This window comes from Cynocephalus volans, chromosome 6, assembly GCF_027409185.1.
Source record: "Cynocephalus volans isolate mCynVol1 chromosome 6, mCynVol1.pri, whole genome shotgun sequence".
Classification (NCBI taxonomy): domain Eukaryota; kingdom Metazoa; phylum Chordata; class Mammalia; order Dermoptera; family Cynocephalidae; genus Cynocephalus; species Cynocephalus volans.
In genome coordinates, this window is record NC_084465.1 from 104,951,875 (window position 1) to 104,968,302 (window position 16,428).

A 16,428-nucleotide genomic window follows, 5' to 3' on the forward strand; every position below is an offset into this window, starting at 1 on the left:
CAGGTATTCTTCTTTTTACTTTTTTCCCCAACCATGAAAAAGACGTAAAAAACATTTTTAGTTCATAGGCCAAACAGAAACAGGCAGCAGGACAGATTTGGCCCGTAGGCTGTAGTTTGCAGGCCCTAGATTAAACAAAGATAAGATCCCCATTTGAAATGTCTTCCCAGACCCTTCTCTGTGGGAACTTGCCACAGGATTGTTCCCCCTCCCCCACCTCCGGTCTTTATGTTTATAGAATTTGGTCTCACTCCCTACTCAGTTCAAGTACTGGAATGATGAAGATAAAACATGTGACCCAGGATAGACCCATCAGAATCTAACTCCTGGAAACTAGGAATTGAGACTAAAATAGTCTAGGTCAGGGCAGGGACTACGTTCATGCTGATGTACATAACACATAACAGGTACACAAATATTTGTTGAATGAATGAAGGAATGATAGGCCGATTTCCTGAATGGAAGAAAATACAAAACTGAATATTCTGGAGTGATTACTATCCACCTGCCACATGGACCAAAACAACAACAACCTAGAAACACAAAGAATACAGACAGAAGCCCCTGGAGATTTTAGTTTGCAACCCATGTATAGGCCAGAAAGTGTGGGTTCCTAGATAGAGAGCTTTGATGACCTTTGGCATTCTGTAGATAAGAACTAAAGACATCTCTTTCCTTCTCTCTCTGGCTGAATTTTTCATTTTTCAGCAGATTATGCTGTAGAGATAGACTGATTTCCATCACAGCCCCACCCTTTAAAGCAGAGGTCTTTATTAGATACAAACTAAAGGACAAGACCAGCTACATAATTCTCGGGGACCAATGCAAAATGAAAATATGGGTACTTTTGCTCAAATATCATTAAGAATTTTAAGATGGCACTAGAAGATCCTTCAACCAAGCGCAGGACCCCTCAGCACATGGAATCCTGTGCAACTGCACAGGTTCTACGGACACAAAGCCGGCTGCATTACAGAAGCGGAGAGAGAGGGAGATTGTCCCACAGTGAACTGCCCATCATCAATTGCTCACTGTAAAAAACATACATTATCATCTTGAGAAATCAAATGACCCTTTACCATTCAAAATGGCAGCATTTTACCCTAGATGTTATCACAGGTGGGACATTAGAGTCTGTTGCTCTGGACAATTTGGTTTTAAACTTTATTTTTCATGTACAGTTTCAGATTATACAAAACATAGAAAACGGACTATTTTAAAGGTACATTAAGTAGAAAGTGTCTAACTACCCTAAAATCACATTGTTCCCAAACCAAGATTCAAATGTAACTGCTAGGCCTTTCCCCAACATTTCCCCCATCACCACAAAATTGTCCAACCTGCTGTACTGTAAGTAACCTTTAAACCAATAGCGAGTTTAGTAATTCCCCACCCAGACAGATTTTAAACTATGGTACAGCTTCTCTCTGGGCTACTGTGTTTAGTGTGTTTACATATGGGCTTGGGGTGCTAGGTTTCTTCATTATCAGTTAACACAGAGCATCCTAGGACTTGAGCCTGCTCATTAGGGATGTGCCCACAGGTACGCAGCCTGCAGCAGGGAGTGTGGGTGTAGGGGCGGTCTCTGATTCACCTGCATTCAGGTGTGTGTAGACACATTCAGGCGTGTGTACACACATTCACGCAGAGCAACAAGTCAAGCATTCCCCAAAGTCACTTGAACAGAGACCCAAAATAATTTTAATGCAAATAACAAAATGAGTTAGTCTGTGTTCATCACATAGCGCCTCAAGGAAAGAATCACAGTACTTTATAAAAATGTCGTAAGATGTGCAGACTACAGTTCCTTCAAATACAGTTGTTACCTGGTAATATATTTGGTCCTTATAGTTACTTCTTGGATGTCTTAGCTCATTTTGTTGTGGTCATTGTTCTTGAATAACTGATAACAAGCACCAAGGGAGGGCTGATTCTGCCTACAGGTAAGAAGGATAGATATTTTCTCCCCAACACCATCTTTTCTTTCCAACTTCCCAAATGCATGTCACACAGCACGGAAGAGGCATCTCTCATGTCTCAAAACATCTTGGTGTCACAGATGGATGTGGGCACTGAATGGTGTACGGTAGTGGCAACCAGCCAGGAAAATCCACAGGGTCATTTCCGGTTGCATTCAACACACATACTCACATAGCCCTGAAATTTTTTGTGAAGGGAATTCAGGCACTGCTTCGGAATTAGACTTTCCAGATCTCCGCTTCTAAGGTGTTTTTTTGTTTGTTTGTTTGCTTCCACTGTGACTACCAGAAAATTATAAAAAAGCCACCTGGGTAGAAAGTTTAAAGGACACTTTAGACCTAGCTTCCTCCATGAGGCTTATATAGCATCCTGCAAACCCCAGAGCTGTGACACACACCCTACCCACGACAATGCCTAATGGCAGTTTTCCCTCAAGGCAGGAAGTGACTATTTGTCCTGTCTCTGGCCCCATATCACCCTGCACTGGGCTGGTGGCCTCTCCATGGGGAGGAGGTCCCATGTTAGAGAGTGCAAACCCCATGAGGACAGGGAGGATGTCTGGATTTGCTCACCCCTGTATTTTCAGAGCCTCACACAGTGCTTGGAATAGTAAACATTTAATACCATTTGTTGAAAATGAATGAATGAGTAGACAGAGAGACCCAATCCTGCACTGAAGAGGTATCCATGGTGGCACTAAAACTACGCATACAAGACTTTTCCCAGCTCACTGGAACTGAGCTGATGGCAAATCATCATTCCTCTTAGCAGAAGGTCAAGTGCAAAAGTATTTAAATAGCACGGGTTCCCACACCCTGTCCCAGGCACAACTCCCCAGAACCATGTTCAAATCACAAGTGAAAAAAGACACTGAGGTGCAAAGAGCTTCTATCCTGGGGCATTTCCCGGGGTGGCCGGCATTGCCACACAGCTCGTGATGAGCCCTATTTCTCAGTATAGTCTTGGAACTACCTGGAGTGCTCATTTGCCCAGACTCTGCCGTGTCAGATTCTCCCGAGTGGCAGTGGAACCCACCAAGGCTTGCACCACGGCTTTGTGGGACCCCCTCACTGCTCCCTTCACTGTTAGGACAGTGGGACCCTCCAGGGACATGTCCTCTGGGCAGAACACAGATGGGCACTGCCCAGTAAGTGCCATCTACCGGAGCAGAATGGAGCTATATTTAGACTGATCTAAATGCCTCCAGGAGCATTTTAAGACAGGCGCACATAAAGCAGGTGCCCACCCGAGGGCCTCTATTTAAAATCCTTGGTGGTCTTCTTTGCAGCCTCCATCACCGTTTGTAATTAATTTTCCCAACTGGTTTTTAATCAGTCTCCTACATTAGACTATGAGCCCCACAAGGACAGAGGGTGTCCCTTATTCCTGGCACATGGCAAGCACCCCATAATTTATGTCGATGAATGAATGAATGAATGAATAAATGAATGAATGGTGGATGAGTCCTCTGAGACCCTAGAAATAGGAGCTGGTGGAGGCCAGCCAGCCTTAGAATGCAAGGCAGCAAGAGAAGAGAGAGGTTTTCCAAGATAGGGTGGGAAAGGGGTCTGGCTATTAGGACACATGGCCTGGGACTAGAGTTTGGGTGACCCAGATGTAAACAGCTGAAGAAGAGACAGTGAGAATCAAGAGCTGATGCAGGCCACGGTTTTGGCCTGCAGTGGGGGCTAGACCTACCTCCCCATCTCAACATGACGAGATCTCTAGCATTTATGAGGCAGCTCTGCTCACCTGGCCTGGGGACTGTAGTCCCCAACTTTAATGCGTCCAAGCATCACTTGATTTAGAAATGCAGATTCCCAGGCCCCATCCCTTGAAGACTCTGATTTTGTAGGTCTGGGGTGGGGCCCAATAGTCTGCATTTTAAAGAATGTTCTTAGGAATCACTCGTTGATTGCCTTAGGATGAGCCTAAATCAGACACCCAGATTAAGGATCACCATCCCTAAGATGAGCAGGAGACACTGTCTGCAAATTTGGGTGGGACTTTTTCAACCCAGCCCATTACAGGAGACTTAGGGATCTGGTTTGGATGTAGACAGAGTGCCAGGGGCTATCTATACCTGTTTCCCATATGGACCTTGGGCTAAATATCCCTCACCTGGGCCCTCCTCAGCCCACCTTCCACACTAACAGAGATTCAGGAAGGAAAGCTGAGGGGAGGAGGGCTTGTCCCTGCCAAAACTTACAGGAAGCATGTCCCCCGAGACCTGGCTTTCTCAGTCCTGTCTCATCCCATTACAGCCCCATGGTTAAGAAACATCCTGCTGAGCGTTTTTGGATTTCAGCACTGTTGGATTTTTGTTTTCGTCTTGTTGAGACTTTCGGGTGGGCAGGAGCTCTGAATACCAGCCTTCATAGTCTATTCTCTCCTCTCAAGAATGCAAAAACTCTTCTCTCTCTCTTTTTTTTTTTTTCTTTTTCTTTTTGGCTTTTAAAGGAAACAATATGTTTGCTAGAAAAACCACAAAAAAAAAAAAAACAATTATATACAAAACGGTTATGTGAATGTGGATTCTGTACTGCAGTGTAAGTGACCAGCTGCTGGAACTCTATTTGCGCTTCCTCAGTATCAGGTACATAATGCCGCTGATGAAGGTGAAAGCAAAGGCCACCCATGCCAGGATGAAGGAGTAGCCGTATCTGCCCTCCGAGGTCAGGGAGTACCACTCCTTGTTGTTGCGGTGAAGGTCTCCGCGCCGGTCTGTGTAAATGGAAGCCGCGATCATGACGCACAGACCTGTTCGGAAGAAAGCCAGGGTTTCCATAAATCACGGACCACGGTGCACCCGGCTACCTGAGGGGCACATAGCCAGAGCTGAAGACCAGCTGAAGCTTTTATTATTATTACATATTTCTTCTTGTTTATTGGAAAAATGTCAACTAACATTTTGTGGCGGAATATTTACATCTACCCTGTAACTATTTTGTTTCCCATTCTTGCTAGCTGAACCTAATTTTCTTTGGGTGGCCGAGTACCCAGCCCAGAGGACAAGCTATAATTGGTCTAAGCCAGTGGTCAGCAAACTTGTCCTGTAATAAAGTGTCAGACAGGAAATAGCTTAGGCTTTTTGTGGGCCACAGTCAACTACTCAACTTTGCTGTTGTAGCATGACAGCAGCCACAGACAATACATAAACAGATGGTTGTGGCTGTGTTCCAATAAAACTTTATTACAAAAACATGGAGCAGGCTAGATTTGGCCCATGGGTCATAGACAGACAATCCCATTCCTGTTTATGTTATAGTTTATGGATCTGGAGGTGTCCCAGGTCTAGCCACAGAAAACCGTTCAGTGAAAACTATTATTTCCTGAAAAGAGAGATGAGGGAGGAGAAAGTATTTTTTTATTGCTGTACTTTCTCTCATTTAGCACTTTAGACACTGTCAGGTCAAGATGGAATGTCTGGAGCTGCAGCAGCCTTTTGGGGGCCATGAAGGGGTTATTATTGATATTCTGAAGATGATGGAGTAGAAGGATGGAAAGCATGGGGGTGCTTGATGCTGATGAGCTGCAAACCAGCTCTGGCATCTTCCACCTCTACGTTACTTATTATGTAAAAACAGTAACCATCTTTCTGGCTGAGGTCGTTGTTAATTGGATTTTCTCTTACATGCAGCCAAAAGCATCCTAATTGAAATGCTTGCAGTTCCAACATTCACAGGCATCAGTGCTAGGATGAGGTCAAGTACTTTGGTTTTTCTAGGGGAACCTGTCCCTCTCCCAGCCAGGTAGTTTTGGTGGAACCGCCCATCAAGGTGCCCAGAACTTCTCTGGCCACCAGCTGAGTGTATAAGTCCATCTCTGATAATCAGACTCTAGCTCCTAGAAACTTGAATCTAGAGCAAAGTGACACTGTCAGAGCTCCTTGATTCTGACAGCATTTCCCCAAAGTGACTGTCAGCTGCTGGTGCCTGGATCCTCTTCCCAAGACTTGGCTTTTCAGCTTTTCCTCTGATTCTTGCCAGCTACCCCAGAATCCCATCTCTTACATGTGTTAGAGTACCTGTTGCTTGCACCTGATAATCCCTGACTGATACAGCATCTGAACACTCTGCAGCCTGGGACAGGACAGGAAGGGACGGGTCCTTGGACCAGAAAATGGCCAAAGAAGTTGTGGAAAAGGAGGAATTATGGAAGGGAAAGGGGAGACGTGACTCATATTAAAATATGAGGAATTTTCCTATATACAGTCGGCCCTCTGTATCTGTGGGTTCCATATCTGTAGATTCAACCAACAGTGGATCAAAAATATGCAGGGAAAAAAATGCATCCGTACTAAACATGTACAGACATTTTTCTTGTCATTCTTCCCCAAACAATACAACACAACAACTATTTACATTATATTAGGTACTATAAATAACTCAGAGATGATTTCAAGTACACAGTAGGATGTGCATAGGTTATATGCAAATATTACACCACTTTATATCAGGGTCTTGAGCATTGGCAGATTTTGGTACCTGAGGGAGGTTCTGGAACCAATCCCCCGCAAGAATCGAGGATGACTATATATATATCTGGGTAATCATTTTTGACTAAATGGTTTTACAGATAGACAGACAAATGTACACAGTAACAGAAAATAAACTTCACTTAGTAACACCCTAAGTCCCATCTCTGCATGTTAAATGACGGGATCCAATTGCCTCTAATGAGGTGAGTCGGGGTGCGGGTGTCTGTGCCTCCAACTGGGAAACAGAGAGAAAGAAAAGGGAGCGGGAAGCAGATGCCCACACTACCTCGCTGGAGGTCCTCAGCAAGTCCTGCAACCTCTTCTGGCCTCATTTGATATGAGTTGCGGTTCCCAAATGCTTGGCCCACGGATGGGAGCACAAATTCCCAGGTTCCAGCCTGGCAGATTCTGATTCGAGAAGTCAGGTTGGAACCTTGGGGCTCTGTGCTTTAGAAAGTCCTCTGGAGGGATTCTGGTGGAGCTGGGGCCCTCAAAAGACCGGGTGACCTTCCAGGGTCTTTCACACTTTAAAACACTTTAATTCCCTGCCTGTGGCCTGGGAGGGATGGTGCCCTGGCTGTTCAAAGTGCCTCAAGGGGCTGGGTGGTTAGCTGAATTGGTTAGAGCGTGGTGCTGATAACACCAAGGTCCAGGGTTTGGATCCCTGTACCAGCCAGCTGCCAAAAACCAAACCAATACAAAAATAAAACCAAAACAAAACAAAAAAAATGTGAAACCCAAAGTGCCCCAGGCGGATGCTGTATACTGTTCCCTCTACCTGGCACACTGTTCCCTCCCCTCTGGGACATGGTAGATGGCAGCTCCTACTCTCCCTACAGATCCCAGCTCAGGCTTTATGTCTCCAGGATGCCTTCCCTGACCCCTAAGCAGCTCCAAACTCCCAAATATAAAACATTCCACCATAGCACAGCAGCCAACGTCTCCTTTCTAAGTCCTTACTTGTCACCCTCCTCCTGGCTTCTGCTCCTGTGTGGCTGGGGAGGGGGTGCCGATTCCGGGAAGCCCCTCGTTCTACTTACACGACATGAGCTGGATGATGGAGGTCAAAACGAACCTCTCTCCCTGCTTGAGGCGGAACAGCTGGAGCACGAAGACCAGGAAGGCGATGCAGCAGAGAATGGTGGAGAGGATCATGGTGGCCTGCACGGCCTGCAGTGTGGGGTACTCTGTGGGCAGAGGGCGGGGCGCACAGTGACCACGGGGGCTCCAGACTGGGAATGACACAGGCTAACAGGCAGGGGCTCAGGCTGTCGTCTACATGGTCCGAGCACAAGGGCAGCCAAGGACACTTCCAGATCCCCCTCCCTCTAGTGTCCCCTCGTGCACTTGACCGCACCATCCTCAAATTCCTTATCTGGAAAGTGGAGCGAGAACCACCTGCCCTGCGTTCCACCTGGTCTGGGTCACGGCTCCCAAATGCTTGGCTCGTGAACAGGGGATTTCTTAAAATATAACCCCCAGGTTCCAACCTGGCAGATTCTGATTTGAGAAGTCAGGATGGGGCCTTGGGGTCTTCACTTTAGAGAGACCCCTAGAAGGATTCTCGGGGACTTGGGGCTCATGAGACTGAGTGACCTGAAAGTGCTCTACACACTCCATAGCACCCTGTAAGCCCACGAGAGGGGGACGTTTGTGATCACTACTTAGGAAAAGAGAAAGGGAGTTCCTTTCTTTTCAAGTTGGGGCGTGAGGGTTTGGGGCTCAGTACAGGGAATTTTCAGTGGAGAGAGGAGGTCTCAGGTGATAGGTGCCACATGGGGAGAAGGACACAGCTGAATGTATGCACCGTGGTATACCAAAGGAGTCAAGCCTCAGTTTCCTCACCTGTAAAATGGGGGCGGGGATACTAACTGCTCCCCTCTCATCAGGCTGCAAAGGAGGAGTGAACTACGCAAGAGTTTAGAGGGTGTCAGAGAGGGAGCGGGTGGATGTTATCCCAGGACGCAGGAGATTCTATTTTTTTTTTTTTTTTTTTGCAATTTTGCCTGAAACTGATTGAAAGGAGTGTAATTTGTAGGTACTTAATGAAACGTTTAGAGCAGTGGATCTTCATTCATTCTGGCTGCACATTGGCGTCACCTGGACAGCACCTAGCCCCTCCCTCTATTCCTTATGGTGAGTGAAAGAGGCCAGACTACCCACCCCCCAACACTCACACCAGATGACTCTACTGGTATGAAGTCCAAGAACAGGAATATAGTAAACTACAGCGACAGAAGTCAAAAGTGGTTGCCCTCAGGGGAGGGGACGGTAGGAATTGAGTGGAAAGGGGCCTGAGGGAACCTTCTGGGGTATCAGGAATGTTCTCTACCTTGTTTTGGATGGTGGTCACATGGATGTATATACAATTGTCAGAACTCACTGAACTGAGCCCTTAAGAAGTATGCATTTTGGGCCGACCCTGTGGCTCACTTGGGAGAGTGCAGTGCTGAGAGCGCTGCAGTGCTGAGAGCGCAGCAGCGCTGGGAGCGCCGAGGCCGTGGGTTTGGATCCTATATAGGAATGGCCGGTGCGCTCACTGGCTGAGCGCAGTGCGGAAGACACCAAGCCAAGGGTTACAATCCCCTTACAGGTCACAAAAAAAAAAATAAAAGTATGCATTTCCTTGTTTGTAAATTATACCTCCATTAAAAAAAAAAAAAAAAAAAATCCCAGATTCCTGATCTAAAGAAAAAGGTGGTTCTCATAGGAGTAGAGAGTGGAATACTGGTTATTGGAAGCCTGGAAGGAAAGGCAGGCAAGGGAAGAGGAAGCGGTAGATTAATGGGTACAAAGTTACAGGTAGATAAGAAGAATAAGTTCTGGTGTTCTAGCTCCCCAAACAGCTAATAATATTATATTGTATATTTCTAAACAGCTAGCAAAGAGGATCTTGACTGTAATCACCATAAAGAAAAGATAAATGTTCAGGTGATGGATATGCTATTCACCTTAAGTAAATCATAGCACAATATATGCATGTATTGAAACAATACACTGTATCCCACAACTATGCACAACTAAATTTTAAAATAAAAATATAATTTAAAAAACGAATACAGATTTCTGAGCCTCTCCGATAGAGAGTCTGCTACCACCTTTCCAGGATGGGCACCAGGATGGGCTAAAAAATCTGTATTTTTAGCAAGTACTCCAGGTGACTTGTACAATGGGCCAAATGTGAAAAACATGGTTTTAGAAAAAGACAGATATGTTTTAGAACACGGTTTCTCAAAGTTGGGAAATATGACACTGGTGGTCCCTGGAATTAGGGTAGGGGGAGCCCAATGAGGGCACCAAACAACAAAAACTCACTTAAAGAGGATGTTCTCTTTGCTGTTGTTAAATTCTGGGGACCTTAGGGAGGAGCTCTCCATTAGGTGCGCTAGCATTTTTACACCTGCTACTATCAGAGTTTCGGTTATTTAGTTTCATTTTTTAACATGGAAAGAACCAGAAACAGGCTTGTAGCCTTCAGGTGGTAAGCATGTATGGCCAGACTTTAGCAACATCTAGAAGTTTTTTAAAGTTTTCCTTCTTTTATGGCAATTGGTACCAGTTTATCACTTATGGTAGGGATGCAAAGCTCCCTTTAAAATAAATGTTCATAAGGAAAAAAGCAAGCTGTTTTACAGTGGGGAGTCAACAAATTTTTTTCAGTAAAGGGTCAGACAATAAAGATTTTAGGCTCTGTGGACCATACAGTATCTTGTCACATATTTTTTGTTTTGTTTTTGTGGGGTTTTTTTTTTAACAACTTTTTTTTTTTCTCTCTCTCTGACAGGTAAGGGGATCGCAACCCTCGGCATGGTGTGGTCTGCACCACGCTCAGCCAGTGAGTGCACTGGCCATCCTTATACAGGATCCAAACCCGCGGCCTCGGCGCTACCACCGCCGCACTCTCCTGAGTGAGCCACAGGGCCGGCCCTTAACAACTCTTTAAAAATGTAAAAACTGTTCTTAGCTCATAGACCATATAAAAACAGGCCTGGGGCTGATAGTTCATCGACCGCTCTTTTCAGAGTTGGTCACATCTAGATTGGAATCCTGGCTCATCATTTGCTCTAGACTGTGTGACACTGGGTAACTTAACCGCTCTGGGTCTCAGTTTCACCATCTTAAAATGGGGCCGATGGTCCCTATCTGACGGGTCTATGAGGTCACTATGTAAAAGACTTAGCCTTGTGCCTCACAGCAAACCTTTGGTACATGGCGCTGTCCATTGGTGATTGTGTTGCCTTTATTATGAACGTTGATATTGTTACTGAGGGCATGGTGAGCCTTAGGGACCCAAGGAATAGGGTCCCATGCTCCCCAAATAGCATTGTCAGATTTGGCAAACAAACAAAAACCACAAGACGGGATGCCCAGTGAAATTTGAACACCAGATAAAGAAAGATTTTAGTATAAGGTTGTCTCATGTAATATTTGGGACATACTTATACTAAAAAAATTTATTTGTTGTTTATCTGAAATATTGAATTTAACTACATATCCTGTATTTTATCAGACAACTGGCATCCTAAAGTACAGCTTCCGTCATTCTTACAATAAAAAACAGAACCATGCACTTTGCAATGAAAAAGAGTGGATAGCATGTTTTTAGGTGGGATTTTCTATATTTCAATGCGCTTTCATGTATTTTAACTCATTTCGAGAGGGAGGCAGGGCAGAGGCATCATCATCTCCAATTTACAACTGCAGATACTTAGATTCCAAGAGCTCAAATGACCTGCCCAAGGTAAGATCACACAGCTCATGAACAAAGTGGACAGAAGCCAGCTGTCTGGTTTCTGCCACAGGAGGCTGCTGAGATGGGGCAAAGTGACCAGAGTGTAAATTTCAGTCTATTTAGAGGTGAGGCTTGGATAAAAGAGGAGTGGGAGAAAATTCTAGATGAGAGCTGACGCTGTCAAAGGAGTGAAGCTGCTTTGTCAAGAAAAGAAGAGAAGGGATGAAGCCCAATTTAGCTGGAGTTCATTCCCCTCCAGCCTCCAGCTTCTGCACACCCCTCCCGTCTCCAGCTTGGGTTGCCCCTGCTCTGGGGTGCACTGAGCATGCTCAGCCAGGCCCACCTCAGTGTGCCTGAATGGAGAAGAGGGTGAGGGGTCAGCACTTCTCAATCGGCTTCATTCATCCGCACTCACCTTCAAAGGTGTCATTGATTTCCGTACAGTTCGTGTTGTTGATGCATACTCTCCAGACATCTGCAAAAAACTCTTCTCCAACCCACCAGGCCTATAACACGAAGGGGAAACAGAGAGGAAGCCTGTTTGTTAATGATGCAAACAGTGACTCTAATGAGGCACAGCAGGTAAGTATTGGTAAGAATTGAGCTCCAGAGCTTCTGAAACTGCAGTGCACAGGCAAACCACCTGGGGCTCCTGTTCAAATGCAGATTCTGATTCAGGAGGTCTGGGGTGGGGCCTGGGATCCTGCATTTCTAACTAGCTCCAGGTGATGCCCAGGCTGCTGGTCTGCTGAAGGATAAGAGGTAGCCCAGGTGTTCACAGGGTGGAGAAGAGATGAGGGCGAGTTGGAGGTAGTAAGAGTAGATGGTGGTCAGCTCCAACCAGAACTGCAGGGGAGACGTGAGAGCGGAGTTAGAAGAGGAGGAAATTCAGAGGGGGAGAGCCGGTGATGGATGGAATGAGCAGACCAGACTCTCCTGCCTTCGGTCCAGTGTGTTCATTTCTCTCTGTGATCTGCAGCTCCCCCCACCCCCACCACCCAAAGACCGGAATCTCCCCTACCCATCCATCCAGTCAACAAATGTTCACTGAGCTCCCACTATATGTCCAGCCCAAGCACAATTCCAAACTCACAGTGAATACCATCTGACTCTCTGATGGGCAAAAAAGCCCATCTGCATCTTCTCAGTAAGTACTATAGCAATATAAATACCCCAGGGCGCTCAACAGGGTTAACTGATGGTTTTTCTGCCCCTAATGTCTGTCTCTGCTTTTCATTAAGTCTAGGATGTTTTCAGGATCCCAAAGGACTAGATGCTAAACACAGAAAAAGGAGATTCTAACAGAACATTCAATACCAAGACCATCAGCTCTTTGGATGGTGGGGTCCAAATACTTTAACCCAGAGCATCAAAGTGATCCCTGCCCAAGCCACTCATGGCAACTTGGCAAGAACCTCTGAAATCCAAACATGATCACTGTGTTCATCTCCCCTGATGGAATCTAGGATCAGGAGTCTCTGGAATGGTTCAAATCCTAGTTCTGCCACTTACTGCAGTATAAGCTCCAGCAAGCACCTGAACTGCCCTGAGGCTCAGTTCTGCCACCTGCAAACCAGTACAAGGAGAGTCCCTGTCTCATAGAGCTGGGATGAGGATCACAGAGATGATGTACATAAGAGGGCTTACACAGGGCCTGGCCATGGCAGCTGCTCTCTAAGTGACAAGTATTGTCATTTATGTTATTATTGTTATAATCATTAATCAACAGGAGTCCCTAGGTAGGCAGTGTTGGTGGCCACACTTTTTTGGCTTTCTAAACAGTGTTTCTGCCCCTTAAATATCTCTGCCATCAGAAATAATCAGAATTAAAGCCAAGCCTTTGGATCAGGATGTGGGCCACACACGACCTCTGTTAAAAAGCTTCATTTCCTGCCAGGGGGTATTAACCTATGCCAAGAGGTTACTTATTAAATACATTTCTGCCATGTGGCCACAAGCTTGATACCAAAGGAAAGAGTTAAATTTTCATGGGGGCACATGTAGAGTCTAGAAAGCTCCAAGCATGAGCTCTGCTGGCCCAGTGAGTTAGTAACATGGGCTCCTGGCTAGTAAGGAGACGTCAGGGTAGGGAGCAGAGGTCAACTGGAATGGGTCACCTAGGGGATCTAGGACAGTGGCTCTCAACGGATGGTGATTGTGCTCCCCACAGGACATCTGGCAATGTCTGGAGACATTTTTGGTTGTCACAACTGAGGGTGGAGGGTTGCTGCTGGCATCTAGTGCGTTGAGGCCAGGAATGCTGCTAAATATCCTACAATACACAAGACAGCCTCCATAACGAAGGGTTATCCAGACCAAAATGACAACAGTGCCAAGGTTGAGAACTCTGATCCAGAAGAAAGTTGAATTCACACAACATCCTCGAAGTGCTTCCTAGAGTCATGCATTATACCAGGCTCTGCAGGGGAATCAGAAACGTCTCTGCTCTCCAGACCTGCCATCCAAACCTGATCATGTGCAGGAATGCTGGTCAGAACTCACTCCATCCTCGTGGCCTTCAGAGCTCTGGCTTCAATAGTTACAATCTCTTCCCTGCACAAGTTGCTTAGCAACTGGGGAAAGGAAAGGAACAGAATGCTATGCTTGTGTAGGGTAAGGGGAGTGATTCTAGCAACCCCAAGGACAAGCAACAGGAGGCTGCGAGGCACCTGGGAATCTTCCACTTCCACAGCCTTTCTTTCTTTGGCATAGCTCCACTTTTGTCTCTGAGTCCCTCCCACCGTGGCTGCAGAGAAAGCAGCTGCCCAGCACTGGGATTGATAGTTTACCCGATCTGTTCCCTGTAAGTAACCACCCATCAATAATAATAATAATAATAATAATAGTGGTAGTAGTAGTAGTAATAATCTCTTTGTAATCCATACAGTTAGCTGGCGTTAGGATACCTTATCAGTCCAGCGGGCATTATACTGTTAGCCCACTCCCAAACACATAAGATGCTCCAGAACCCCCACACTTAGGACAAGGTCCTCAGGCCTGGGCTCAGGAGATGGTGTGCCTTGGTAGGGAGGACAACCCCAAAACGTGGTCACCTTGATGAGTTCTCAGTGCTGATTCTATGGACTCTGGGATACTGAGACGGTCAGTAGGAAACAGAACTCACGTTGTCGATGGTGGCGATGAACAGCAACGCCGCGGAGGTGATGTGGAAGACGATGATGAAGGCGAGAAGCACCAACATTTTCACAGGGTGGGGCAGAGAGCGGTCACGTTGAAAGCCCAGAGGGGCACGTACTAAAGAAAGTGAGAGAGAGAAAGCCAAACGTGTCAATGACAAAACAAATGAAAACAAAAAACAAGCAACGTTAAAGGGGGTTTTAGAAAATCAAAAACATAGGGTCGGCCTGTGGCTCACTTCGGAGAGTGTGGTGCTGACAACACCAAGTCAAGGGTTAAGATCCCCTTACCGGTCATCTTTAAAAAAAAAAAAAGAAAAGAAAGAAAATCAAAAACAGCTCTTTTCATCTTTCCTCGTCTGGAGATTTTACTGGACAAAAAGTCTGGCATGAGGAGCTGTTTGTTGATGGATCCAGATGTCACATATTCCTTGAGGAGGGGTGGGGACGAGTTAAAATCCCTAATTCAGAAAAGCACAGTGCCTGTTCAGCACACCGTGGGCACAGGGTCAGAAGGAGTAGCTCTGTGTGTGCTAAGATGCTGTTCCTGATCACCTATGCCCCAGAAGCTTGTCATCTGAGTATTCATGATCAGAGTAACAAAGCAAAAGTGATCACAATACAAAAATATTTCCTAATGATCTGACCATTTATAAAATCAATCCCCACTCAAACACCCCCCCCCCTTAGTATCTATCCCCACTTGAACAACGTTGGATCACAAAATACAAATACAGCGTGTGGCAGACAGCTGCCATTTTATTTTCCTCTCTCTGATCACCCACGAAGACTACATTTCCCAGATACCCTTGCTGTGAGGTTGGGACCTTGAGACTAAGTCTGATTCATGGTCAGAATTGCACAGCAAGGGCTGAAACCTAGAAGAGCAGGTGTGTGTTTTTTGTGCTCCCTCCACCTGAAGAGGTAGCTGGAGATGGTGCAGCTATAATACACTGAAGCCTCACATCTTGGACAGATATTATGATTGAGAAATTCGTCTTTGGATGTTAAACTACTGAGATTTCAGGGTAATTTTTCTACTCTGAATAATATATAAGAGGAAGCAATTGCAAAATAAAACTGCAAATCTTGTAAAAGAACCACGGTTGTACCAAATCGATGAAAGTGACACTGGAGAACTGCCCAAAAGGCACCAAAGCCATTATTAACGTGTGAGGACTTGTCTGAGCTGGACTAATTCACAATAAAAGAGGAAATAAATAAACACGGATGATGTAAAAAGACAACCATTCAAAAGAATGATTTGAATACTAACGGATTAAAATAGGGAAAATTGGTGAAGTTTTTGAACATTTTTACAAACATGACCATTATGTTGGTCAACGCAACTCAAATGTCAAGTGAAGATATCACATCAAACAGTCTGACTGGAAGAATGCAGCCCCCTAAAATCAACACTAGGTTCATTCTTTCATTCCAATAATTTGTGACCAGATACTATTACTAAGAATTTGTAGAAAACAAAATTAATTTTTCAAAATTAATACATTCCAAATCAGACCTTGTTTTCACTATGATGAAATTTTAGCCCCAGTTTTAAGTGAGTTAATACACACACACACATATTTTTTTCTGAACCACTTGAGAGTAATAAGTTGCTTAAACCATACCTCTTCATGTCTAAATATTTTGGCACATATTTCTGAAAAACAAGGACTTTTTCTTTTACATAACCACAGTATGATGATCACAATTAAGAAATTTAACATGATACAATACTAGTATCTCAACTACTGCGCATATTCAAATTTCTCCAATTATCTCAATAATGTCCTGTAGCTTTATTTTTTCATGGCCCAATCTAAGATGATGTCTTATATTTTGTTGTCATGTCTCTTTCATCTCCTCTAATCTGGAATGGTTCCTCAACCTTTCTTTGTCTTTCATGACATTGATATTATAAGAGTATTGACCATTTATTTTGTAGAATGTCCCTCAAATTTGTACTTGATGTTTCCTCATGATTTGATTCAGGTTTTTTTTTTTTCTTTTGGCAGGAAGGCTACATAAGCCATGTGTGTCCTCAGTGTAACCAGGAGGCAGAATATGTCAGTCTGTCCCACTATCGGTGATGCTAA

At 45.1% G+C, this 16,428-nt stretch overlaps 1 protein-coding gene across 2 annotated transcripts in view; it reads right to left on the reverse strand.

Annotated features, from left to right (window-relative positions):
* Positions 1-931: 931 nt before the first annotated feature.
* EMP2 (epithelial membrane protein 2) overlaps positions 932-16,428 on the reverse strand; it is a 40,011-nt gene continuing 24,514 nt past the window's right edge. For both annotated transcript variants that reach the window (XM_063100880.1, XM_063100879.1), the window contains exons 2-5: positions 14,317-14,447; positions 11,608-11,698; positions 7,501-7,647; positions 932-4,740 (exon numbers count right to left, since the gene is read on the reverse strand). In XM_063100880.1, coding sequence (XP_062956950.1) covers positions 4,553-4,740; positions 7,501-7,647; positions 11,608-11,698; positions 14,317-14,394 — 504 coding nt within the window. In that variant the 5' untranslated portion in view covers positions 14,395-14,447 and the 3' untranslated portion in view covers positions 932-4,552. The remainder of the gene's footprint in view (positions 4,741-7,500; positions 7,648-11,607; positions 11,699-14,316; positions 14,448-16,428) is intronic.